The 26,370-nt window shown below is 37.9% G+C and overlaps 1 protein-coding gene across 1 annotated transcript in view; it reads left to right on the top strand.

The window, feature by feature from the left end:
* Positions 1–26,370, top strand: part of LOC115210665 (sortilin) — a 77,905-nt gene that overhangs the window by 41,732 nt on the left and 9,803 nt on the right. The window contains exons 9-15 of the mRNA XM_029779324.2: positions 8,011–8,094; positions 8,991–9,051; positions 14,808–15,055; positions 17,039–17,144; positions 19,892–19,968; positions 20,473–20,746; positions 23,609–23,729. Coding sequence (XP_029635184.1) covers positions 8,011–8,094; positions 8,991–9,051; positions 14,808–15,055; positions 17,039–17,144; positions 19,892–19,968; positions 20,473–20,746; positions 23,609–23,729 — 971 coding nt within the window. The remainder of the gene's footprint in view (positions 1–8,010; positions 8,095–8,990; positions 9,052–14,807; positions 15,056–17,038; positions 17,145–19,891; positions 19,969–20,472; positions 20,747–23,608; positions 23,730–26,370) is intronic.

Below are 26,370 nucleotides of genomic sequence, written 5' to 3'. Positions count from 1 at the left end.
TTGCTGTAATTGACAAACCCTCTCCCACCAGAGTTCAGGCCTTCCGCCTAACTGGCTCCCATGCCAGTGGCACGTAAAAAGCATCCACTACACTCTGAGTGGTTGGCGTTACAAAGGGCATCCAGCTGTAGAAATATTGTCAGATCAGATTGGAGCCTGGTGCAGCCCCCTGGCTTGCCAGTCCCCAGTCAAACCGTCCAACCCATGCCAGCATGGAAAATGGATGTTGGTTGATGATGATGATATGAATTTTCATCAAGAATCTTGCAAACCAAATCCAAATTTTAACCTCTTTACATATATTTTTTTGATTCCCTCTATCTTGTTTGATTAGAAATTTCCATGTTGCTCTTGGCTCCATATATTTCAGTAGATGAGAGATAAACTTCTTGCTGAAACTTTCTTGTAAGCAGGCAGAATTGGATTGCATTTATTATACGTATTCATAGTATTGTCTGCAAGTAGTCAATCTATGACCATATTTAATATAATTAAAGAAAAACCCATTAATTAAGAATATTTATGCAGTGAAGAGAATAAAGCAGTAATCAAACATTAGATTTAATTTTCATGAATTTTTGATGAAAAGCAAAGTCAACCTCGACAGAATTTGAACTCAGAATATAAAGATGGACAAAATGCTGCCAAGCATTCTGTCTTGTATGCTTACAATTCTGCCAGCTTGCCACTTTAATGATGGTTACTCATAATGAAATATTGAACGAAGCGGGATTATCATCACAGAATGTTGGCACAAACTTATTGTGCAGCTGACATGTAAAAGGTATCCACTACACTCTATGGAGTGGTTAACATTAGGAAGGGCATCCAGTCATAGAAACCAAGCCAAATCAGACTGGAGCCTTGCTACAGTTCTCAGGAATTACCAATTCATGCCAGCATGGAAGACAGGCACTCAATGATGAATATGATGATGGTGAAAATCTGTTTACAGTAATATATAGGTGCAGGTGTAGCTGTATGGTAAAAAGCTTGCTTCCCAACCACATGGTTCTGGGTTCTATCCCATTGTGGCACCTTGGGAAAGTGTCAGGCCGGCCAAAGCTTTGTGAGTGGATGAGGTAGACAGAAACTGAAAGAAGCTTGTTGTGTGTGTGTGTGTAATTATGCCTGTGTGTTTCTATGTTTGTCCCCCTACCATCACTTGACAACCAATGCTGATGTATTTATGCCCCTGTAACTTAGCAGTTCAGCACAAGAGACCGATAGAATAAGTATTAGACTTACAAAGAATGTCGTGGAGTCAAGTTCTTTGACTAAAACGCTTTAAGGCAGTGCTCCAGCATGGCTGCAGTCAAATGATTGATACAAGTAAAAGAAAAGTATGTCAGTAGTTATGTAGGGAGGTCAGAGAATTTTGTTATAATTCCTTCTCCAGCATAGAAAACTCACCTGACATGTCTTACATTAACAATTGATTTTGTTGCCTTTAAGAAAGTTTTGTTTTTAATTGTCTGAATGAAAAATTCACCTAGAAAGATAGAAGGCAACAAATGAAATGGCAACAAAATGGTAGCAGTGGATATGCCGCCCCGGTGACTAGTCACAGTTACACTAAACAACAAAGCCCGAAATACCAGTTTTACAAAGTGGTTTATTTATAGCTAGTTGCATATTTATAAGTTTATAGTTTCATAGTTTATTCCAGTATATCATCATCATCATTGTTTAACGTCTCTTTTCCATGCTAGCATGGGTTGGATGGTTCGGCTGGGGTCTGGGAAGCCAGGAGGCTGCACCAGGCTCCAGTCTGATCTGGCAGTGTTTCTACAGCTGAATGCCCTTCCTAACGCCAACCACTCCGTGAGTGTAGTGGGTGCTTTTTACGTGCCACCAGCACAGATGCCAGGGGAGGCTGGCAACAGCCACGATCGGTTGGTGCTTTTTACGTGCCTCCAGAATAATGTATTCACATGCACAGGCTCATATATTTCTTCCTCTATGAAATCACTTCAAAATATCTTTAAGTAGGTATATGATGAAACATACTAAATTTACTTTTTTTCTTCAAATATATTTGTAAAATAGGGATATGCCTAATGCACAAGTGCATCTTATACACCAGCAAAAACAGTATTAATTATATTGTCTAACTGTATAAGAGAACAAATCTTTTGAAATGATTTTGCCATTGTCTTTCTTTGAAATATTACTGCTAAATTGTTCAGACATTACTGTAACGACAGCCGGGTTTGATTAATATGCTTTCACTTGTTGCAACCCACAAGCTGTGGCCATGCCAGGACACCACCTTGCTTTAAAAGAAAATAATAAAAAGAAACTGTCAAAAAATAAACTTATGCTGATACACTCACTTCTATAAAACTTCTGTAATTTAGTTGAGAAGAACTTTCTTTAAATTCTTTTTGTTCTTTAGCATTTAGACTTGTCATATCCAGCCCATACTGGATCCATCCTCTTACACTTACCTGACAATATCATCCTAAAAGTAAACAATCACATTGAAATCTTGAAGCTACAAGATAATACACGTTGAATTCATAGGAATATGAATAAATAAGCATTACATTTGCTAGAATAATCTGAATGCAAAAGGATTAATCTTGTTGGGAACCTGAAGAATAAATAAATATCAGTATTTTTTAGATGACCTTGTAATAGTATTCATAGCCATTTTTGTCTTCAAAAACATTAAAATTTTATAAACATCGCATTTAAAGCATTGAATTGCTGGCTAACACAATGGGAAGTACACACTATATCAAAACCTGTCAGTCCACTTGTCTATTGTTTGTTTATTTAACATTTTAATGTGAGAGCATTATGTGAGATGAATGGGTGGATGTGTGCGAGTGTTTCAGTTGTGTGTGTGTATGTGTGTGGTTTGTTTCTCTGATAAAGTAAAAGAAAATGGAGAAAAAAGTAACTACTTGAGAAGTTAAAATATTTTCTGTATAACTATTGAACATAGCATTTGATTTATTGATTGGCTATTTATGAATAAGAAAAGGAATTTGTTTGACACTTTCCATGCTGTGGGTTCAAAGGTTGGATTGAACTCAGATGATATTGTAACTTTTGACCTTTATCTGTGAATAGCTTCCAGAGAAATATGTCAATGTATCTAGACTATATCTTGATACATTTATGTATTCAAAATGATTAAGCCAGAGTAGTGAAATAGTTCTTGCTTAGACCTAGATCAACCCTGATTGGCAAACATAAGACATTCCATCCATGACCATTTCGTTGTTTTGTGAGTCAGAGACTACATTATCCAATATATGTATTTGCACATGGTTTTTTTTTTCTTTTTGTAGTGGTGAAGGCACATGTCTAGTTGTGGTAAAAAGTTTGCTTTCTAACCACATGGTTTTAGGTTCAGTCCCACTGTGCAGCTTATTATAGCCCTAGGCCAACCAAAGTCTTGGTTGATGGAAACTGAAAGAAGCCCTTCATGTACATATAGTATATATGGACATGTGTGTGTGTGTTACTGTCTCTTTGCCTTGATGCCACGCGATAGTTATAAACAAGTGTCACTCTCATGCAAACAGAGTCCTTTGTTTCCAATCATCTGTGGAAACATGCTTGGTCATGGGGAAGTGCTAGTGGGGTGCAAAGAGCACCATACTAGTGTGATCGTTGCCAGAGTAGCCAACTGGCTTCCGTACCCGTGGCACGTACAAGGGCACCATTCGAGCGTGATCATTACCAACGTCGCTTCACCGGCACCTGTGTCGGTGGCACGTATAAAAAGATTCGAGCGAGGTCATTGCCAGTACCGCCTGACTGGCTCCCATGCAGGTGGCACGTAAAAAGCACCCACTACACTCTCGGAGTGGTTGGCGTTAGGAAGGGCATCCAGCTGTAGAAACTCTGCCAGATCAAGACTGGTGCCTGGTGCAGCCATCTGGTTGCCAGCCCTCTGTCAAAACCGTCCAACCCATGGTAGCATGGAAAGCAGACGTTAATTGATGATGATGATGAAACAGGTGAGGGTTGGTGATGGGAAGAGCATTCAGCTATAGAAAATCAGCCTTAACAAATTTCTGTCAGACCCATGTGAGCATGGGAAAGTTGACATTAAAAAGAGGAGAGGGATGTTGTGATTTGGTTGGTATTTCTTGCTGTTTTTGACCTTGGCATTTTGCTAATGTTCTTTATTTGTTTGGCTTTTAATCATGCCACCTGTTTGTTAGGCTTGGTTATGTTGTCATTAAATTCAGTTGACAATGATATGTTTGTTATTTGAATTCAAGGGTTGGGATTAGTTATATTGTGATTTGTAACTAATCTCTGGACCTGCTACTTCTAGACTGGTTTTCAGTAAACTAGTTTGTTGACCTTCTTAACAAAATATAATGTAAATCAATAGTTAGCTTTATGTTGTGCTTGACAAGACTCATCAAGGCAAGTGAAATTGTAGTTGTGGCTTGCGCTGGTGACACATAAAAGGCACCTGTGATGCTTCCTAGGGCTAAATAGCAGCAGTATAATTCCCTTCATGGGACTGTCACATTAAGTTGACAGTATACAACTACTTTATCGTACCACTACTGCATAAATCTCTCTGAGAAATGTATTATTTCTATTTTTATAATCAGTGAATTTATTTCACTCAAATTCAAATTCTTATATGTTTGCAAAGGCTAGATAGACATCTCCAACTTGCAGGCCATGCTACTCCAGACTGATGACGAGCAAAGACTCAGAAACTAGTCTCTGACTGCAGGCTTAGCTGGGTGGAGGTGCTTATCTCCCCCTTGCAAACATAAGGACACAGGAAATGTGTCAAGGCCGACAGGAAGCGTTGCTGCTTCCTAGCGCTAAATAGCAGTAGTATGATTCCCTTCGTGGGACTGTCACATTAAGTTCACAGTATACAACTATTGTGTGTGTGTGTGTATATATATATATATATATATATATACATATATAAATGTGTATATATGTGTGTGTGTGTGTGTGTATATATATGTATATACACACACAGATGTATGTATATGTACATATGTGGGTGATGTTCTCAATCAATACGTTACAATCATATCTAATTGTTCAAGTACTTCAATTCTGCGTATGTACATATATTTACTAGATTGGTGACATTTATTAATGGTTTTCCCCATTGTGTTGATGTGCTATTTTTTATCATTAAGTTGGGATTTTTGATGACACACGTATGCTAAACGTGTGTGTGTGTGTATATATACATACACACACACACTAGCACTATGACCCAGTGTTGCCGGGTCTAGTGCTAGTCGAGCACAAAAAAAAATTGGGGTCAAACTGCAGCAGCTGCTTTAATTGAGTGTTAATTGATGAATATGGCGAGTGTTAATTGATGAATATGGCGAAGCAACCCAAGTAAAAGTGATAGGTAAAGTGGAATTTTATGAACAAAACTTGCAATCAGTAACGGAAACGGAGCCATGAAGCGTAATTGTGAAAAGCGTTTGAGTCTGGGCACCAAAAGCATGCATCCTCACGCTTTATTAGCGCTTTGAATCTTATTGGATAATGATTTACTATGCGCAAATCCAAGGTCAGACGTTTACATATGTCCCTTAGCAGCATTGGCCGGTACAAACATGCATGCATACATGCACACGTTGAAGGTCATACGCAGTGCCACACCTACGCACATACATGCACAGGATGACTAATTGTCTATGCGGGAAAATGCTTTTTGTGGTGTTTGATGCATGGTCTAATTAATTAGTGGAAAGTGGATTCAAGTTAGAAAAACATAGGGCATTTGTGAAGTGGAAAAACCCAATAAATTTGCAGTAGCAAATATAGAGCTTATTATGTGGAAGTTAAGGCTAAAAGAAAGCGGTTGTAATTCAATTTGATTGAAGAAGCCCGTAAGGGTTTGTTAGGGGCCAACTCTAATCAAATTAAGTAATAACCTGAGTACCCTTGTCACCTGCTATGTAGACAGCAAATGATTCGACCTCAGCTGAATGTGAACACAACAAACGATGGTTATGTGTATTTTCAAAATCATGCTGTGGTGCAGTCAAATTCAAGTTTTTTGCTTTCTTCTTCCTCCTTTTTCGTCTGACTATGACATGTGCACAGTCCTGCTAACTGAAAGCTTCATATCATATGCTTGTTGTTCGTTTCCGGTGTTTCAATAAAAAGTTCTTACTTAATCAAGGTAATGCAGAAACACTGTGTGACTTGTGAGTTCTTGCCTTGAATTGTCTTAGGTACAAGTGTGCTTCTGTTTGGTTAGCTATAAAATGGAGTAAGAACAAAACTCAGGCTTTTTACAGATAAAGATTGCTTCATTTTGTGCTAAATCCCCTTCTTTGTTCACGGAAATTATGTTCGCCTTTCCATCACCTATGTTTTTTAACACGTTTGACTGAGCCTCTGCAAATTCTGAGCCCACCCAGAGGTGCAACTGCACTGGGTAATTAATCATCGCAAATTTGGTGGCTTTGTTGAAGATGAAGGGGGAGCATGCTAGAAAATCAATAAAGACCACCATGAAAGCAAACCTTCACCAACAAAATGAAATCAATAATCAGGGCTGACAAAGTTTTCAAATTTCCTAGCGAGCGGAAAAATGTGACTGGAAATTAATTAGCATCTCAATTTTCACTTGTATCTCAAAACACAAAAGCATGAAATTTCGCTAAAGAAAATCTTTGTATCTTATGTCATTCGTACCTCAAGTTAGAGCTAAAAGAAAAGGTTGCAGTCAATTTAAATGCGGAAACCTGCAAGGAATAGTTTTATTGAGTTTCCATTGATTGATTGACAGTTTTGGTAAACTTGAATCAAATTAAGATTTTTTGCACCAAAAGGATCACCCTGTTAACCCTATGCCCCTGTTGTGCAAGTAGCAAATGATTCGATCTTAGGCTGAATGCAAACAAATAAACGTTTTTTTATGAAAATCCCTTGGAGTTTGGTCAACTTACTCATTTTTCATTTTTAATCCTACTTGAATAAAACATCCTGGGCTCTGGCTGGATATCTTAAATCAACCAGAAGCATAAAAGTAAAGCCTTTCCTAAATAGATTCATTGAATAGGCTCCAACTCTTTTATGGCATACTTAAGGAACAATAGCATATCAGGTATATTTGGTCTTTCATGAAAATCCCGCTCTCTTGTCATTAACTTGGTCTGACTCGTTAATTATTCCCTGCATTTATCAAATCAAAAAAGCGTGCACGTTTGAAAACCAATACTCATGATAACGTGTCTTTGCAAAACACAAAAATGCACTGAGTCATACAGACTGTCTGCAAATGCGCATGCGCATTCAACTGTCAAGGGTAAAATTATCTCTGTCCAATCAAAAAACAGCTGGCAGCCTATTGGCATATCTAGCTGTATGCATGCACCGTGTACAAATTTCTATTTTTTAGCAATTTTGAATGGATATGCCCATAACTTATGGGTATAAGGGGTTGGTTTATTGATGTTTTTAATGGCTTTCTGGAGTGTCTGGGAAAATGAAAATATCTTCACAATCACCCTTAGATAGTTTTGAAAGCCCATAGAAAATGCGAGCCTTTTACGTGAAAAACTGGATTTGTATAAAGGACACACAGACACACAAACATTTTGCTGTTTATAGATATAGAGATATATATGTATATATCATAGATGCAGGCACGGCTGTGTAATTAAGAAGCTTACTTCTTAACCATGGTCTCAGATTTTGTCCTACTTGTGTCACCTCAGGCAAGTGTTTTCCTGTATAGTCCAGGATTAACCGAAGTGTGTGGATTGGTGAACAGGGATGGAAGAAGCCCAATGTGTGTGTGTGTTGTGTGTGTCTGTATAAATCCTTCAAGGTGGTGTTCCAGCATGACCGTAATCCAATGACTGAAACAAGTGAAAAGGTTAAAGATAAAAAAAAAAAATCATTCTTAGTAAAGCAGGGTTTTTGAGAAATTTGTTAATTACTATCGAATGACTGTTCCTTGTGAAATATTGCAGTAAATATTTTCTTGATCACCTTTCTTACTGAAATTATATCTTTATTTTCATTCTGAAGGGCAAAGAAAGAAGAATGCAAATTTCATCTGATGGTGGCATTACTTGGAATGAAGCCCAACTTGAAACCATCACACACGACCGAGTAAGTTTATTTTCACCATAATTAATATCTTAATATCTCTCTTGGTATAACAGTTTACACCTCTTGCCCGCTAGGTCTTCTAAATATTCTCGAATTAAAACACTTTGTTTTATAGTGGGCTTCAGTTGAGTCCCACTTGGGCAAAAGTCTTCTATTAGTTTCATCTAAACACAAGTTATGTTCAGTGTAAAATAAAATAATTTTCAGATGATGTCATGGAGGCAATGACAAATGCCCGAGAGCTTTGGCAATATGCCATGCTTGAGAAGAAGAGCCATCAAGCCAAGTGGAATCATAGTCATGGCAGATACTGATGGCACGTAAAAACACTCATTACACTCTTGGAGAGCTTGGTATTAGGAAGGGCATAAAACCATAGTAACTATGCCAAATCAGGCTGAAGTTTGGAGCAGGCCCTCAGCCTTATCAGCCCTGGTCAAACCATCCAAACCATGCCAGCGTGGACAACAGACGTTAAATGATGGTGATGTTAAGAATGTAACACTTGAAAATTGTTTATCCAGTAAGGTTAAGAATTACTTCAAATAAAGGATCTGCTTGGTTGAAGGGACCTCAAAAAAGCAAGTGTGCCATGATTCCCAACTTTATTCTCTCTCAGTAAAAATATCTCGGGCTTCATGCTTGTGCAGAAGTAAACCAGGATTATTTTTACTTAAGCCAAAATCTTCAGTGAAGCAAGAATAAGAGAGCACTTGATGCATGACTCTCGATATTAAGTTTTGACTCCAAATCTCACCAGAGATAATTTGGCTTGTCTTTTCTCTAGATTTGATAAATCAACTAGATTTTGTTTAAATTGTCTTAAATTGGTGATCTTTATCTTAACTAAGGAAAGGTTCTTGCTAAAATCTATTTTATATTCTGTATCTTTTCAGTTTTTCTCCGTTCTGGATATGTCTGAAGGATTAATATTTATGCACGTTGATAATCCTGGAGGTAAGCACCTTAAAATTTCAAACAAATTTATTTTAATATGGAGTAGGACGACCTTTGGCAGTAATTACAGCTTGAATTCTACGAGGTATGGACTCGTACAAAATTTGAATTGTTTCTAAAGGAATTTTTGTCCATTCTTCAGCTAAAACAGTCTCCAGTTCTTGTAGTGATGATGGTGAAGGATATCGACTCCTTACTTCTTTTTCTAAAATGCACCATTGATGTTCAATAATATTGAAATCTGGGGACTGGTAGCCAGATAAGATGCTCAACTTTACTAAAATGTTCCTTGTGCCACTCAGTAACAACTTTAGCTGTGTGAATTGGTGCATTATCATCCTGAAAGATTGCGTTTCCCTCCGGAAACAGTTCCGCAACCATAGGATGAATTTGATCAGATAAAATGCTTAAATAGTCTTGACTATTTATTCTGCCATGAAGGGAAACCATTGGGCGGCAGATTTCCAAGATATAGCCCTCCATCCCAGATCATCACAGATCTTCCACTATGTTTAATAGTTGAAAGAAGGCATTCTGGATCAAATGCTTCTTTGGGCTGTCTCCACACATATTCAGCCAGTGGTCGGAAATAAGGTAATGGATGACTCATATGTGAAAATAACATTCTTCCGCTGCTCTAGGGACCAATTCTGTAGGTTTTTACTCCACTCGAAATGCTTTGCAATATTCGTTTTTGAAAGTAGTGGTCTTCTGATTGCAGCCCTCCCATAAAATCTAGCTTTGTACAGCTCCCAGCAAACAGTTTTTGTGGAAACTGGGTTCTCGAGGTGGCCATTAAGTTCTGCAGTAATTTTGGGAGCTGTACTTTGTGATTCTTTTTAACAATTCGTGTAAGAGTCCAACAGTCCCTATCTGAAAGTTCTGGTTTTTTTCAACGAGGAGGTTTTTCCCTCTTTCTCAAAGGCTGTCATTACTTTCGAGACAGTACTTGTTGATACACCAAACATTTTTGGCTGTTTTCATTACACTGGTGCCTGCCATAAGAGCACCAACAATTTGACCTCTTTGAAAGTCCGATAGATCTGTCATTTTAATGAATTTTAATTACCTTTTTCTGATGATATCTGGAAAGAAACAGCAATTTTAGCAAAACATATTAAGCAACACTAATAATAAATCAAAAAACATAAAAATAAACAAGCTTTTGATGGTTTTATAGATATTTCAAAATTATGAAACTATGATGCTAGGTGTTCCCATTATTTTGTCCAACTCCTGTATGTGTATAAGTTGCATCCCTAATTTAGTGTTAAATCATCATCATCATCATTCATTTAGCGTCCGTTTTCCATGCTAGCATGGGTTGGATGGTTCAACTGGGGTCTGGGGAGCCCGAAGGCTGCACCAGGCCAGTCAGATCTGGCAGTGTTTCTACAGCTGGATGCCCTTCCTAACGCCAACCACTCCGAAAGTGTAGTGGGTGATTTTATGTGCCACCGACACAGGTGCCAGACGAGGCTGGCGAACGGCCACGCTCGGATGGTGTTTTTTATGTGCCACCGACACAGGTGCCAGACGAGGCTGGCAGACGGCCATGCTCGGATGGTGTTTTTATGTGCCACCGACACAGGTGCCAGATGAGGCTGGCGAACGGCCACGATCGGATGGTGTTTGTTACGTGCCCGCAGCACGGAGGCCTAATACAAATTTTTTTTCCTTCATAGTTTTACCCCATATATAAGTTACACCCCAGTTTTTTCCTGTTAAAATCAAATGTAAAATGGTGTGACTTATACACAAGTAAATATGTTAAACATTGAAAGTAGGAGTTTTAAGGATTGTTAGAAAAAAAGAGGACAGCAATCTTCGCCCTATGAGATGACATCTGGTGTGCCGCAGGGATCTGTTCTTGGCCCCCTTTTATTTGTTGCATATGTTAATGACATAGATGCCAACTTAAAGAATGCCACAGTGCTGAAATATGCAGATGACATCAAGCTGTACCTCGAAATAAAGAGGTCAAATCCTGTACACTATGGATCTCTATTGCAAGCAGACCTGGACACAATGCAGCAGTGGATCATGGACTGGCAACTCAAGCTGGCTGTGGACAAATGTACCACCATGCATTTTGGGAGGAGAAACCCAGCGTCCACCTACTCCCTCCACAACACTAGTCTCAAAAAGTCTTCAAGTGAATGTGACCTGGGTGTTATTGTCGACAGTGATTTGCGTTGGACAAAACACATCGCTAAAATTGTCAAGAAGGCTGAGGGTGTCTTGGCATCACTCACCAAATCCTTTGTGAGCCGCTCTCCGGCTATCTATCTGCGGCTTTATATAGCTATGGTAAGACCTCACCTGGAATTTGCATCACCGGTCTGGAACCCCTATCTTGCCCAGGACATCAATCGTCTGGAAGCTGTTCAGCGACGTGCAACCAAAAGAATACCCTCCATCAGGCATTTGCCATATCCTGAACGCCTTACTTCCCTGGGCATGGATACATTGAAACTCCGACGTCTGGCAGCTGACTTGGCAGACACCCATAAAATTATCAACCATCGCACAAACAATAACTCTGAGCACCTCTTCAAACTCCACCCATCTAACACCCGTGGACATATTTACAAAGTAAGAAAACAGCACAGCTCCCATGACTTCAGGAAACATTTTTTCACGCTGAGAGTTGCTGAAGCGTGGAACAAACTGCCAGCATCGGTTGTTAGTTGTCGGAGCACTGCATCCTTCAAAACTTCCATGCTTCCTGAGATTCACCAACACTACACTTGATTTTCTCCCCTCCATACACACACAAGCATGTTCACTTTCCAGACATTTCTACATTACTGCATGTACTTTATATGCACTTTCTGACAAGTTGTGGTGCACCTGAGCACTGTATACAATAATTTCATTATTATTATTATTATTATTATTATAAATACAAGCCAAAAATAAAAATAGGACAGTAAATTAACAGATTGTTTACAAAAGAACGGCATTTGTCTCAAATAGCATGTCAGTAAAATATTATTCATTGTATAAAGTAAAAACGACATAATTATGATCATGTGGTGTGTATGTAATTAAGATATACAGACACTTAGCTAGTACTAATAACACAATGTAAACAAATGTAGACCATAAACCAACAGAAATAGTTAGAGGATGAGAACAGAAAGCAGAATTAGAACTCGCTCTTTCCATCAAATCAACGTTAACTGTACAGGTGCATGGTGTGCCACATGTCAGAACAGCATGAAATGGAGTGTTTTGCTCAAGAACACACTGCACGGTCCAGTCCAGGAATTGAAACCCTGATCTGGCAAACATGAATGCAACACCCTAACCACTGGCCCACTTACCTTCACTATGTCTAAGAAATTAATGGAAGTATTACAGGTGTTGGAGATGAATTGCAGTATGGTTTGGAAATAGTTATGTGGGTTATGAAAAATGTGAGTGACTTACTGTTTAGTGCATGAGGTGGCACTGATGCAATTATCAAGGTACTAGCAGAGTGATAGGCTTTTTATTCGTAATTTATTCCATTAATGCCTACCCTAATTATTTACTTGCACCATAGCCTACTTTCAGCATAACACACACTTATCACATATATATATATATTTTTTTTTTTATTTATTTTATAGAAGGAGCTTCTACAGGACTAGAACTGTTTCATTCAAATGAAATCATCAGGAAGCTTCCTGATGATTTCATTTGAATGAAACAGTTCTAGTCCTGTAGAAGCTCCTTCTATAAAATAAATAAATTAATTTACTCTGCTATGTATTGAGTACCTTATTTACTGTGGTTAACCCCGACTCAACCCGGGACCTACATATTATATATATATATATATATATATATATGTGTGTGTGTACACTTTATTTGTGAGTTAACAAGGGTACCATTGGTTTCATATCGAGAGAAATTTCAACAATTATCAATCCTGCCACATGTGACATTGGTGCTCTCCTCCATCTTGGATGGATGGGAACACCAATTGTTGAGATTTTTCTCAACATGAAACCAATGGTAGCATGGTTAACTCACAAATAAAGAATATTTATCCACTAATGCAGTGTTGAGCACACATTCTCACTGTTCAATATTAAAGTGTGTTTGTGTATATATTCATATATATATGAATACATCATCATCGTTTAACATCTGCTTTCCATGCTAGCATGGGTTGGATGATTTGACTGAGGACTAGTGAACCAGATGGCTGCACCAGATTCCTATCTTGATCTGGCGTAGTTTCTACAGCTGGATACCCTTCCTAATGCCAACCACTCTGAGTGTGTAGTGGGTGCTTTCATGTGCCACTAAGGCGACACTGGTAACTTGAATGGTGCCTTTTACGTGCCACCGGCATGGAAACCAGGTAACCGCTCTGTCAACGATCACATTCGGATGGTGCTCTTAGCACCCCACTAGCACGGGTACCAGTCATCGAATTTGATTTTGATTTCACTTGCTTCAACAGGTCTTCGCAAGCAGAGCTTAGTGTCCAAAGAAGGAAAGGTACACATAAGTGGGCTGGTTACACCCTTGGCATAGGCCACGAGGTTATTGTCTCATTTGGCTTGCCAGGTCTTCTCAAGCACATATGAATATATATATATATTTATATAAATATTTATATATATATATATATATATATATTATATATATATATATATATATATACTAGCAGTATCACCTGCTGTTGCTTGGGTTTGTTTCGACCCTTTAGAATTGGAATTTTTGAAAAGTAAAAATTTTGCATTATGCAACTTGTTATTCTCTTCAAGTGAACATTTTTCCAGTTGAAATACACTGAAAAATGGTGACACAGCAGTCAAAAGTCGTAAATAATTTTTGGTGTTAACATGGTCCGATTTGAATTTTATCTTCTACAGAATGAAGAGTAACCCTATCATACTCTCAATTTCGGTCAACATGTGCTGCAGGGTCTCGAAGGAGATAGTGTTAATTGAATGCTACCAAACCTGCCACACACAGACAACTTCAGCTTTATATATATAGATTTGCTACACACTACTTTCCATCCTTAATAACGAAACTTGGTAGATCCAAAAGTTTAACACACAGATACACACACAGACACACAAGTTAAGTTTCATATATATAGATTTCTCAACGGGGATTTCAGGGGAGAGTTTCAGGGAGTCGCTGGTGATGTATCGTGATGATCAAAAATCCGGCCTGCTAAAGTTTGGTTAAAGTGATTCAAACTGCAGACTCAACGCAAAATGGTTGCATTTAATTCAAAGCGTTAAAAATGTTATGAAAACAATTGGTGTGTGTTCACAAAATCCAAACAATTAATACGAAAAAACCCTCCAGGCTACATCCCCAAAATTCATTTCTTTGCCGAATTTCTACAATGTTTACGGCGATTTGTTTTTATATATTGATTTTTCATTTTTCATGCAATTTACGCATGCTTGCACGTGTGGTGAACACAGTTCACGTCAAACAGCTGACTGAGTAAAGTTCACTATTCAATGCATGGGATAAGGCCTAAACAAACACATTCTACGATTTGTTGGCTAGGAGGAGATGTGCCGGGAAGTTAAGCACACAGACACACACACACAGACACACAAGTTAAGTTTTATATATATAGATATATGGTAAATGGATGTTAAATGATGATGATGTATACACTTATATACTAATGAGAATAGACAAAAAACTGTATTTTTAATTATTGCCAACTTCAACAAAGAAAGAATGATCATTAAAATGATCATTCTTTGTTTCTTTCCTTCACACAGATACTGGTCATGGTACGCTGTATACATCTGGGCAAGATGGTATCATCTACTCTAAATCTTTGGAACGCCATTTGTATCCGAGTTTATATGGAGGTACTGATTTCTACAAAATAAAATCTATGACTGGTGTCTACTTCACTAGCAGAATACAAACAGATAATACAATTTCAACAGTGATCACCTTTGACCGAGGAGGTATTTGGCAAGAGATTGAACCCCCAGCAGGTGTTCCTTGTGCAGACAAAATGGTAAAGATATTTTCCCTGAGAGACTGAAAAGTTCTCTTCGTGTTTGCATGGATTTGGATAGTCCTTCAAGTATTCTTTATAATACTAATGACCCAATCTTAATCAATTCCTTTATGCATATAACAACCCCATTAGAAATGTTTAGGCTTATGACTTTGAACAGACATTAGCTTGGCTAATTATCTTCATTGCCATACAGCTTTGGTTGTTTCTTGGATTGATAGCATCTCCTGTAGTCTAGTCCTTTCGCATTCAGATTACTTTGTCAAATGTAATGTTTGGCAGAATCATTAGCATGCTGGACGAAATGCTTAGTGGTATTTTGCCCATCGCTTACATTCTGAGTTCAAATTCCACTGAGGTTGATTTTGCCTTTCAACCTTTTGGGAGTCAATTAAGTACCAGTGAAACACTGGGGTCAATGTAATCAACTAGTCCTCTTCCCACAAATATGAGGCCTTGTGCCTCAAATAGGAAGGATTATTTTAGATCAATGATACATTATCTCATAGCTTTGAGATTTTAATGATGTAATTGTTTATTTTTCAATGACATTGTAGGATAGGTGTAAGAGGCCAAAAATGGCGAGTTTGAATGCTAATGAGCTAGAGGATTATTGGTGTCCAGAATTCAAAACCAACAAAATACTTGTCACTTATACCCTGTTTCTATCTTATGTCTATAGCTGTACTTTCTATAGTAAATAGTATCTGCTTAATATCAGACAATGCCAATGGGAGTTAAACATCTTTAATAGAAAATTATTGCAGTACAATATACTGATGAAACATTTCAGTCACTTACACATTCATAACTATCATAATTGTTAGCTACATATAGTTAGTGGAGCACTAAGAGCAGCATCCAAGCATGATCGTTGCCAGAGCAGCTGACTGGCTTCTGTGCCAGTGGCACATAAAAAGCTCCATTTGAGCATGATCATTACCAGTGTCACCTTACTGGCACATGAAAAACCATTCGAGCAAGGTCGTTGCCAGTGCCGCTGGACTGGCTCCTGTGCAGGTGGCATGTATAAAAACACCATTTGAGCATGGCTGTCGCCAGTACCACCTGACTGGCCCTGTGTCAGTGGCACATAATGGCACCCAATACACTCTTGGAGTGGTTGGCATTAGAAAGGGCATCAAGCTGTAGAAACTCTGCCAGATCAGATTGGAGCCTGGTGCAGCCATCTGATTCGCTAGTCCTCAGTCAAATCGTCCAACCCATGCTAGAATGGAAAGCGTACATTAAACGATGATGATGACGATATATTTGTGTACTTAAGGAAAATATCTAATCTGGGTGATATGAGACAATGCGATCTGTTGGTAATTTTAGAATTAACATTCTGAAACACTTTAACCTACTTGAAACATTGAACTTGTTTAATTAACTTCTATAAGCAGAACTTAATGCAGTTCTCAAACATAAAAATCTTGGTCTTAGTTCCCCCTGTACTTTTGAGCATATAAGACTGCAAATTGATGCCACTAGTTTCTGTTGGCTGCAGTTTTCTCTTCATTCAACCATGTGATATTGGCCCTTCTCAAGTCAGTCGGGAATGTTCTGTGCCATGCTGTTTTCAGTCTACCTCTTTTTTCCCCTCTGGTGCTGTCCATTTGAAAACTTTCTTTTGAATGGGTTCTTCTGGTAGCTTGGAGTATGTGATATGCTTGTTTAGTCCCCGTCAGAGCAATACTTACCAGCTTAATGTAGGACACCAAATTGTGACCTAAATTTTTGAACTCAATGATCTTGTCTAGAGTAATAAACAGGGTATACATGTAGATATATAATCAAACTAATTTGGGGTAATATTTGACAGATTATACACTAGAGTACTTGTAATGATAATAAAATGAAGAACATAGGTAAAATCATTCATTAATTGTTCATTGTTATTGCTTATGAACCTAAACTGTTATAAAGTTGTGTATAAGGAGAAAATACATGATCTTCTGATAATCTTTGTTGTTACAGAAAAGCTGTCATCTCCATGTCCACAATGTGTTCAGTAAGAAGCAGCATGTTAATGTTGAAGTACCTCTCAGTACTCCAAGTGCTGTTGGTTTAATTTTAGTACATGGTAAGTTATAAATTTCATTTTATAGAATTTTGAAGGTTTGTGTTTGAAAGTTTCAAGCATTTAACCCTTTTGTTACTACATTCCTTTTGAAATGCAGTTACATTCTCTGTCTCTTTTACTTGTTTCAGTCATTTGACTGTGGCCATGTTGGAGTAACGCCTTTAGTTGAGCAAATCGACCCCAGGACTTATTCTTTGGATGCCTAGTACTTATTCTATTAGTCTCTTTTGCCGAACCGCTAAGTTACGGGGACATAAACACACCAGCATCGGTTGTCAAGCGATGTGGGGGGACAAACACAGACACAAACATATACACACATACATACATACATATACATATATATATCATCATCATCGTTGTTAAACGTCCGCTTTCCATGCTAGCATGGGTTGGACGATTTTGACTGAGGGCTGGCGAACCAGATGGCTGCACCAGGCTCCAATCTTGATTTGGCAGTTTCTACAGCTGGATGCCCTTCCTAACGCCAACCACTCCGTGAGTGTAGTGGGTGCTTTTTAAGTGTCACCGGCACGGGGCCAGTCAGGTGGTACAGGCAACGACCTCGCTCAAATCTTTTTACACATCCCACCAGCACAGGTGCCAGTAAGGCGACGTTGGTAACGATCATGCTCGAAAGATGCCCTTTTACGTGCCACCGGCACGGAAGCCAGTTGACTGCTCTGGTAACGATCACGCTCGGATGGTGCTCTTGGCACCCTACTAGCACAAGCACAAGTGCCAGTAAGGCGACGCTGGTAACGATCACACTCGCACGCTCGTATGGTGCTCTTTGCACCCCGCTAGTACGGATGCCAGCCATCAAATGTGATTCTGATTTTGATTTCACTTGCCCCAACAGGTCTTCGCAAGCAGAGTTTAGTGTCCAAGGAAGGAAAAGGTACACATAAGTGGGCTGGCTATGCTCCTGGCATGGGCCACAGGTTATGGTCTCATTTGGCTTTCAGTTTCCGTCTACCAAATCCACTCACAAGGCTTTGGTCAGCCCGAGGCTATAGTAGAAGATACTTGCCCATGGTGCCACGCAGTGGGCCGGAACCATGAGGTTCGTAAGCAAGCTACTTACCACACAGCCACTCCTATAAATTTTGAAAATAAAGATGATTCTGTTAAAACAACCTCTTTATTATTCAGCTGGTGTTTGGAACATAAATTAGTATGGAATTTTGTTGGAAGATTTTAATTTGAATTACTTTAAAACAGTATTTATTTCTGTAGTTTCAACTCATAAAGTTGTGGCCAATGCCAGTGCTGTCTGACTGGCACGTAATAAGCACTGTTTGAGTGTTGGGCTCATGAAGACAGTGATATCAAGCCAAGTGAGATCGTAGTTGTGGCTGATGCCAGTGTCGTGTAACTAGCCTGTTAAAAACACCCTTCAATCATTGGGCAATATGCTGTGCTCTTGATAACTTGTCGAACCAAGTGAAATCATAGTCATGGCCAATGCCAGTGGCATCTAACTGGCACCCATGCTGGTGGCGTGTAAAAAGCACCATTTGAACATTGGGTCTCATGGAGGCAGTGACAGGTGACCAAGACCTTTGGCAATATGCCTTGCTTATGTAGCCCTGTCAAGCTAAGTGAAACCGTAGTCATGGCCAATGCTGGTGTCAGGCACATAAAAAACACTCGCTACACTCTTGGAATGATTGGCAGAAGGAAGAGTATTCAGCCATAGAAACCTTGCCAAATCAGATCGGAACCTGGTTCACCAGTTTTCGGCCAAACCATCCACCCCATGCCAGCATGAAAAGTGGATGTTAAATGATGATGATGATGAATTTTTCTGCATTTCATATTATGTTTTAGGGCTTTTTAAAAAATTTTTACTGCCTTTTTCTTCTTTCAATCATAACCACTTCTTTTGTTTCTCATTGCTGCAACCATTAATGTTTAAGAAATATTGTGGAAGCAGAATTGACAAACATGATTTCATATGGTTTCACTTGCTCACAAGATAGTCAAAATTCTCAGGTTATATTTATAAGTATGAAAGACAACACATTCTTTCTTTATTCTTTTACTTCTTTCAGTCATTGTTCTGTCCCTATGCTGGGGCACCACCTTCAAGGACTTGATTGAATAAAAAGACGCTAGAACTTATTCTTTTTAAGCTTAATACATATTCTCTCAACATCTTGAATAAAGCCACTACTACCCCTCCTTAGTTGGGCTGGCCTTTTTCTTATTTTTGTCTTGCAAGTTACTTGGTGGCTTGAAAAAAGTACCAAGTACACACTGTGATTGGTGTTAGGAAAGGCATGAAACCATGTCAAGCTGACACTGGAGCTCAGTGTGGCTCACCAGATCCTGTCAAACTGTCCAACCCATGCCAGCATGGAAAATGGTTGTTAAATGATGATGGAAGTGATGATTTACAGCTTGATACACTTCCTAGCACCAACCACTTCACAATGTGGACTGGCTTTATTGTATTGTGTCACCAGTACTGGAGTTCACCTCTTGCAGGGACTAAAGAGTTCTATATTTTATCAGCTGTTTTCAGAGTTACTATTCTCCTAGGTGACCAGTTTTCACTGTTGCTTGTGGTATCCACATCACCTAGTGTTTATCATTGTGCACAGAATCTATGTCATTTATTATGCATCCTAATTCTAGTACATCTTGCATTGTTTCCTCTGTTTCGTAAAATAGCAGTGAATTTAAAGAGATAATTTTTAGATATAATACATTTTACATGCCAAACTTTTTTGTGTTTTCAGGTCATGTAGCAAATACTTTGCAGACCACTGAACCTGATGTTTTTGTCTCCAGTGATGGTGGTTATAAATGGCATAAAGTAAGTAAGGATAACATATTTATTTTGCATTTTTATTTTCAACAGCAATGCGGTGTATTGTGTCAGATTTAAGATAGTTATTATTGGGATAATGAGTTAATTAAGTAATTTTAACACTAACCTATCAAGGCTTGATTAAAGTATAAATTACAGTTAATGGTAACAATATGTCATCATCATCATTGTTTTGACATCTTCTTTTCCATGCTTGCATGGGTCTGATGGAGTTTATTGAGGTAGATTTTCTATGGATAGATGCTCTTTTTGTTTCCAGCATTCACCTGTTTCCAAGCAAGGTAGCATTTTACCATAACCAGAAATGAATAAACAGTGCTTATATGAGAGTGACACTCATCTAGAGCTCTTGTCAAATCATCCAACCCATTCCAGAATGGAAAACGGACAATAAATGATGATGACAATGACTTTTATGCTTCTCCATCGTTAATGAGCCCTCACTCTTGTCATAGGTGTTCTTCATCTGTAATGTTTGCTTAATTTCAGGCTCTTGATAAAGCTCACCATTATCAAATTGCTGATAGCGGAGGCCTTTTAGTGGCTGTTCCTTCTGAGAAATTTCCAAAGTATATCAGATTCTCAACCGATGAAGGACATTGTTGGCATGACTACAAATTTACTAATGAGAACATCAGTTTTACTGGTCTGCTTACAGAACCAGGTTCTCAATCAATGTCTGTTAGCATCTGGGGATTCCGTCAATCTGATAGCAAATGGAAGGTGCATATTATTGACTTCAGAAATGTTATCCATCAAAAATGTGAGTATGGTTTTCAATTATTGATATATAGGTGCACTTTGTAATGTAAGAATGTAGTTGTTTTTGTTTGTTTGTTTGTTTCTTTCTTTCTTTTGTAAGCTTCCTATAGTTGTTTTTTAGGTCATCAGTGTTTGCATTACTGTATTTTTGCATCATTTTAACATTTGCTTATCCAAAGCATTTAAGTTTTTCCTAAACATCCATGTTTATTTTCAGACTTTTAGTTCGCCATTGATCCATATGTTTTCAGTAATACAAAGCTTTTCTTTCATAAGTCCTGAGTTACTTTAGTGACGAAAAATAATTATGAATGTTTATCATATGTTCTTTGTATCACATAATACACAGCAGGCCAGGTGGAGGGTTAACGGCTACTTTTCCTTGCTTGCTTGGGTTGGGTGGAATTTGTTGAAGCAGATTTTTGTGACCAGTTGCATTTCCTGTTGCCAAGCAAGGTAATATTTCCCCATGGCACAAGGACACCACTTGAATGACAATGACACACATTTACAACTATTATAATATCCAGGCTAGGAGACAGTAACTCATCATCATCATCATTTAACGTCCATTGTCCATGCTGGCATGGATTGGACAATTTGATTGGGCTGGCATGCTGGAAGGCTGTGCCAGGATTCAGTTTAATTTGGCATGGTTTTCTATGGCTGGATGCCCTTCCTAATGCCAACCACCCTTAGAGTGTAATAGATGCCTTTACATGCCACCAGAACAGGTGCCATTTGCATGACATCAGTATCTGCCATGACTGCGATTTTGCTTGGCTATGCCAAAGGTTTTGGTCATTGCCTCCATGAGGCCCAACACTTGAAAGGAACTCAGCCACCTCACCTCATGAGGCCTGTTCAAAAGAAACTCAGCCGCCTCACCTCCATGAAGCCCAACACTCGAAAGGAACTCAACCACTTTGCCTCCATGTGGCCCAGGAGCTTGGCTACTTTGCTTCCATGAGACCCACACATGCATATATTTGTATGTGTGTGTATTATGATGGACCTCTTTCAGTTTTTATCCACCAAATCTACTCACAAGGTTTTTGATCAGCTTGAGATCATAGTAGAAGACACTTGTCTGAGGTGTCACACTAGTGGCGTCTGGACACAAAACCATGTACTTGGGAAACAAACTTCTTACCCCACATCTGTGTTTGCACCCATATATTCTGCTGTATCTTAAAATATTTTTCCATTGTAGTTTTGTTGTGGGCATTTATTATCTTGGTTGATGCTGTGTATGCTATGTGGAGTACGTTTGCATTTTGTAGAACTGGTTGCTGTCATTGTTCTTTAACACTGCATCAGCTCTGATCCAGCAAATGTTCAACCAGCAACCATCCTGTTTTCTTATGGTGTCTGAGACTAAGATAAGGGAAATTTAACTGTTGTTTTTAGTAGGCCAAGCAACAATACAGTGACTCGCTAATATCATTGTCCACTACTCTGTACATCACCATCATCATCATTTAACGTCCGCTTTCCATGCTAGCATGGGTTGGATGATTTGACTGAGGACTGGCTAACCAGATGGCTGCACCAGACTTCAATCTGATCTGGCAGAGTTTCTACAGCTGGATGCCCTTCCTAACACCAACCACTCCAAGAGTGTAGTGGGTGCTTTTACGTGCCACCGGCACGAGGGCCAGTCTGGTGGTACTAGCAACGGCCACACTCAAATGGTGTTTGTTATGTGCCACCTGCACAGGAGTCAGTCCAGCGGCACTGGCAATAACCTCGCTCAAATGTTTTGTTTACGTGCCAGTAAGGCGATGCTGGTAACGATCATGCTCAAATGGTGCTTTTTACGTGTCACCAGCAAAGAGTATTATTGAAGCTAAAAGATTTATGCTTTTTTTTTAAGCACCTGTGCCAGGTATCAGTCACCTGTGCTAGTACTGTGTATAAGGTACCTAGGCTGAAAGGATGTAAGGCATTTTTGCCCAGCATGCTAACAGTCCTGCCAGCTCTCCACTGTGTGGTTGATATTGATTTATCTTTCTCGGTCAACTTTTTTACCAATTGACCAGTGTGCCAGCTGTCACCATTTTTTTTTTTTGCATTAATTAGTTTTAGAATTGAATTTCCTAATATTGAAAATCCCAGTTATCTGGACATTAAGCTCTTAGCTCTGATCAGATGGAGCTGTGATTAAACAGTAGGCTCAGTTTTGAGGGAGATTGCTATTTCTAGCATATCAGTTGACTACTGATAAACTCCGTCATAGATTATATAAATGGAATATGGTGAGAGAAGAGAATAAATATTAAAAATCAATTTTTAAAAAGGAATACTTGAATTTGGGGGCAGAAATTATTAAAAACATATTAAATGGAAATAAAAGCTTGTATAGGAAATTAAGGAAATTTTAAATATATGCACAAGCATGGCTGTGTGGTTAAGAAGCTTGTTTGCCAACCATTTGGTCTTGGGTTCAGTCCTACTGCATAGCACTTTGAGAAAGTGTCTTCTAATATAGCCCTGGACTGACCAAAGCGTTGTGAGTGGATTTGGTAGATAACGGCTGAAAGAAGCTTATTATATGTAATGTGTATATATTTTGTGCTTGTGTCTACCCTTGTTAAACACTTGATGACTGTAAATGAGAATCATCAGCTTACAAGTAAAGTGGTTTGTTTCCAGTATTCTGTGAAAAACATCTGATGGGAAAATACTAGCTTGTTTGGAAAGAGCTGAGGGTCGGTAACAAGAAGCGCAACCAGCTGTAGTAAATCTACCTCAACAAATTTTGTCTTATCCACGCTAGCATGGAAAACAAAATAATTGACTCTTAGTTGTGTCTCCCTGTTTTTATGTTTTATTTCTGATTTCTCCTTTCTCTTACGTTAAGGTCAAGAATCAGACTACAAACTTTGGCTTGCTCACAGTTCCCGTTGGAAGAACACAGAAGAAAATACAGGATGTTTACTTGGTTTAAAGACTTCATTCTACCGGCTCCGTCCGGAATCTTGGTAAAATTTAATACTTGGATTTTTTTTTTTTTTTAGAAGAAAATATTTTATTCTCTACAATTTAATGACTATACTTAAAAGAAATTTGTTTTTATATACCTTACTCTTTGGAATTGACATCTGATGAACAAAATGCAAAGTTCATATTTTAATATAATTGTTGAAGTCTTTGTAGATATATATTAATAATTAACTGATATACTATTTATCATTATACTACACATTTAGAAACTAAATCTTTTCATTTTTTATTAAGATTTATTCCTATTATTGGGCTGTTAGATAAATTTGGTTATTTTTGTTCTATTTGGCACTACATCATCCGATGTCTGAAATAAGGTAAAATTTATTCAAATTTCAAAAATGACAAATAAAAGTGGTAGAGGAAGAATTATGCTACAAGGGGAAAAAAGAAACAGAATTCTTTGATAGAAATATTTTTCATGTTAATTCAGATAACATTACAGAGTTAAAATAAATGGGAGAAAAATAGTATTTGACAACTCAATATTTCTTTAACCCTTTCGTTACCAAACCACCCGAAAAAAATTTTGTTTAATGTGACCAAACCGCCCAAAACCGTCCGAATTTACCTATTCATATTTAAATGAGAATATCAGAGCAAATCTCTTTAGTACATTCGTGAAAACACCTATTATACTTCGTAAAGAGTTCAACTACAGTTTTGTAGAAAAATCGAAGTGTAATTTTAATTCCGTTAATTTTGGGAGATTTTTCTCTGAAATTTGTTCCTATTGTGTTTTCAAAATTTGTAATTCTGACAAAAAATGGATACGAATTTCATTATATCAAGCAGCGAGTCAGAATTCGAAGGATTTTCTACTGAAGACCTTTATAAATCTAACTCTATGACTGAAAAAAAAAAGCACGTGGTATTTGATAATGAATCTGATGTTTCATTTTCCGAAAGTGAAAACAGTGAATCCGAGAGCTCCGACAGCGATACAGAAAATGAATTGGCACCCGAATGGAGTGAAAATTTAAAAACTGTTTCTTTCGGTGATTTTTCTGAAGAAACTGGACCAAGCCACAGACTTTCCCAGAAGAGTAAAGCCTTAGACTATTTCTTTTTACTTTTTCGAATGAGCCTATTTGAACTCATTACGGTGGAAACGAACCGTTACGCTAAATGTAAACAAAACGAAAGAAAGGATAGTTAGTGGTTTCCCATAACCTTAAATGAAATTAAGACTATTTTGCCATAAATATTATTATGGGTATCAGAAAGTTACCCAGAATAACAAATTCTATCGTAAAATTTTGTTGTATACCCAATTGAATATTAGCTAATAACCCATTTTCTATAGCGATGTTTGAACAAAATTTTAATAATTTTATATTTTGTTGAATTTACCTGTATCTACCTGCAATTAGAGTCACTTTCTGACAAAAATTATAGTATAGAATTGGTTGAGAACATTTCATTAAATTATCTTCCAAGATTCACGTTAATTTATTGATAAATAAAAAAGTTATAGTTGCTTAATGAAACCAGACTAAATTTATGATTACGTTAGAAATTAATTGAAACACATAAGGGGTGTATTTTGGTCAGAAATATAGTAACGAAAGGGTTAAATGGTTTCATTATTTGAAGCACTATAGTAAATTGAAACTGCATCTGAGAATGAAAATAATATCTGTTCCATTTAATAATTTGCCAGTATGACTGTCTCTGCATCTAAAACTGCAGATTGATTGGATCAGTTATTAACCCTTAAATGGCAGGAAACCATTGCTTGTGTGTGTGACAAGTGAGCAAAGAGGAAAAAATACATCTTTTTTTTTTTATTTAAGGGTAATAGTTATACTTAATTTCACTTTAAATAGGTACAGAAACTATGAAAATGATATTTTGATTCTCTTAGATTATATATATAAAAAATACAAAAGAGCAACAAAATCATTTGAACATAAATTCATGTGAGATTCCTATGTTATTGTTGTTGTCAAATGAATGTACAAATGGAGAAAAATTGGTGCATCCAGATCTGGTTGAATCATTACTTTCTTCTGTGCTACTTAGAGCATCATCTACCTCATCTGATGGTGAGGGAAAGTCAGAAAATCTTTTCCCATTTCTGTATAAACATTCCAGTTGCGAATTTCTCCCATTAATAACAGCCACTTAAACTTAGATACATTTGACAAAGTAGACTCTCAGGTGTCAATTGATGTTGCCCACTAATTAACCCAGGGCAGTTGAGTTTTATTCTCACCCCACCCATTTTTCTGTTTTTGATTACATGGGCATGTAATTAAGAGATTTACTTTGTAACCATTTGGTTCCTGGTTTGATCCCACTGTGTGGCACTCAACCCTATATTACACCATGATTTCTTTTGCATCAGTGGTCTAATATTGTTATAAATTGTGTTTTTTGTTGGTGGGGTGTTTCTCTAATTTTTTAAAAAACTATATCAACTACCATAGGCACAGGAGTGGCTGTGTGGTAAGTAGCTTACTTACCATCCACGTGGTTCTGGGTTCAGTCCCACTGCGTGACACCTTGGGCAAGTGTCTTCTACTATAGCCTCAGGCCGACCAAAGCCTTGTGAGTGGATTTGATAGAGCGAAATTGAAAGGAGCCCATCATATATATATATATGTATGTGTGTGT

This window comes from Octopus sinensis, linkage group LG4 (assembly GCF_006345805.1).
Source record: "Octopus sinensis linkage group LG4, ASM634580v1, whole genome shotgun sequence".
NCBI lineage: Eukaryota > Metazoa > Mollusca > Cephalopoda > Octopoda > Octopodidae > Octopus > Octopus sinensis.
The sequence above is the reverse complement of the archived record's forward strand: the minus strand, read 5'-3'. Positions and strand labels throughout refer to the sequence as shown.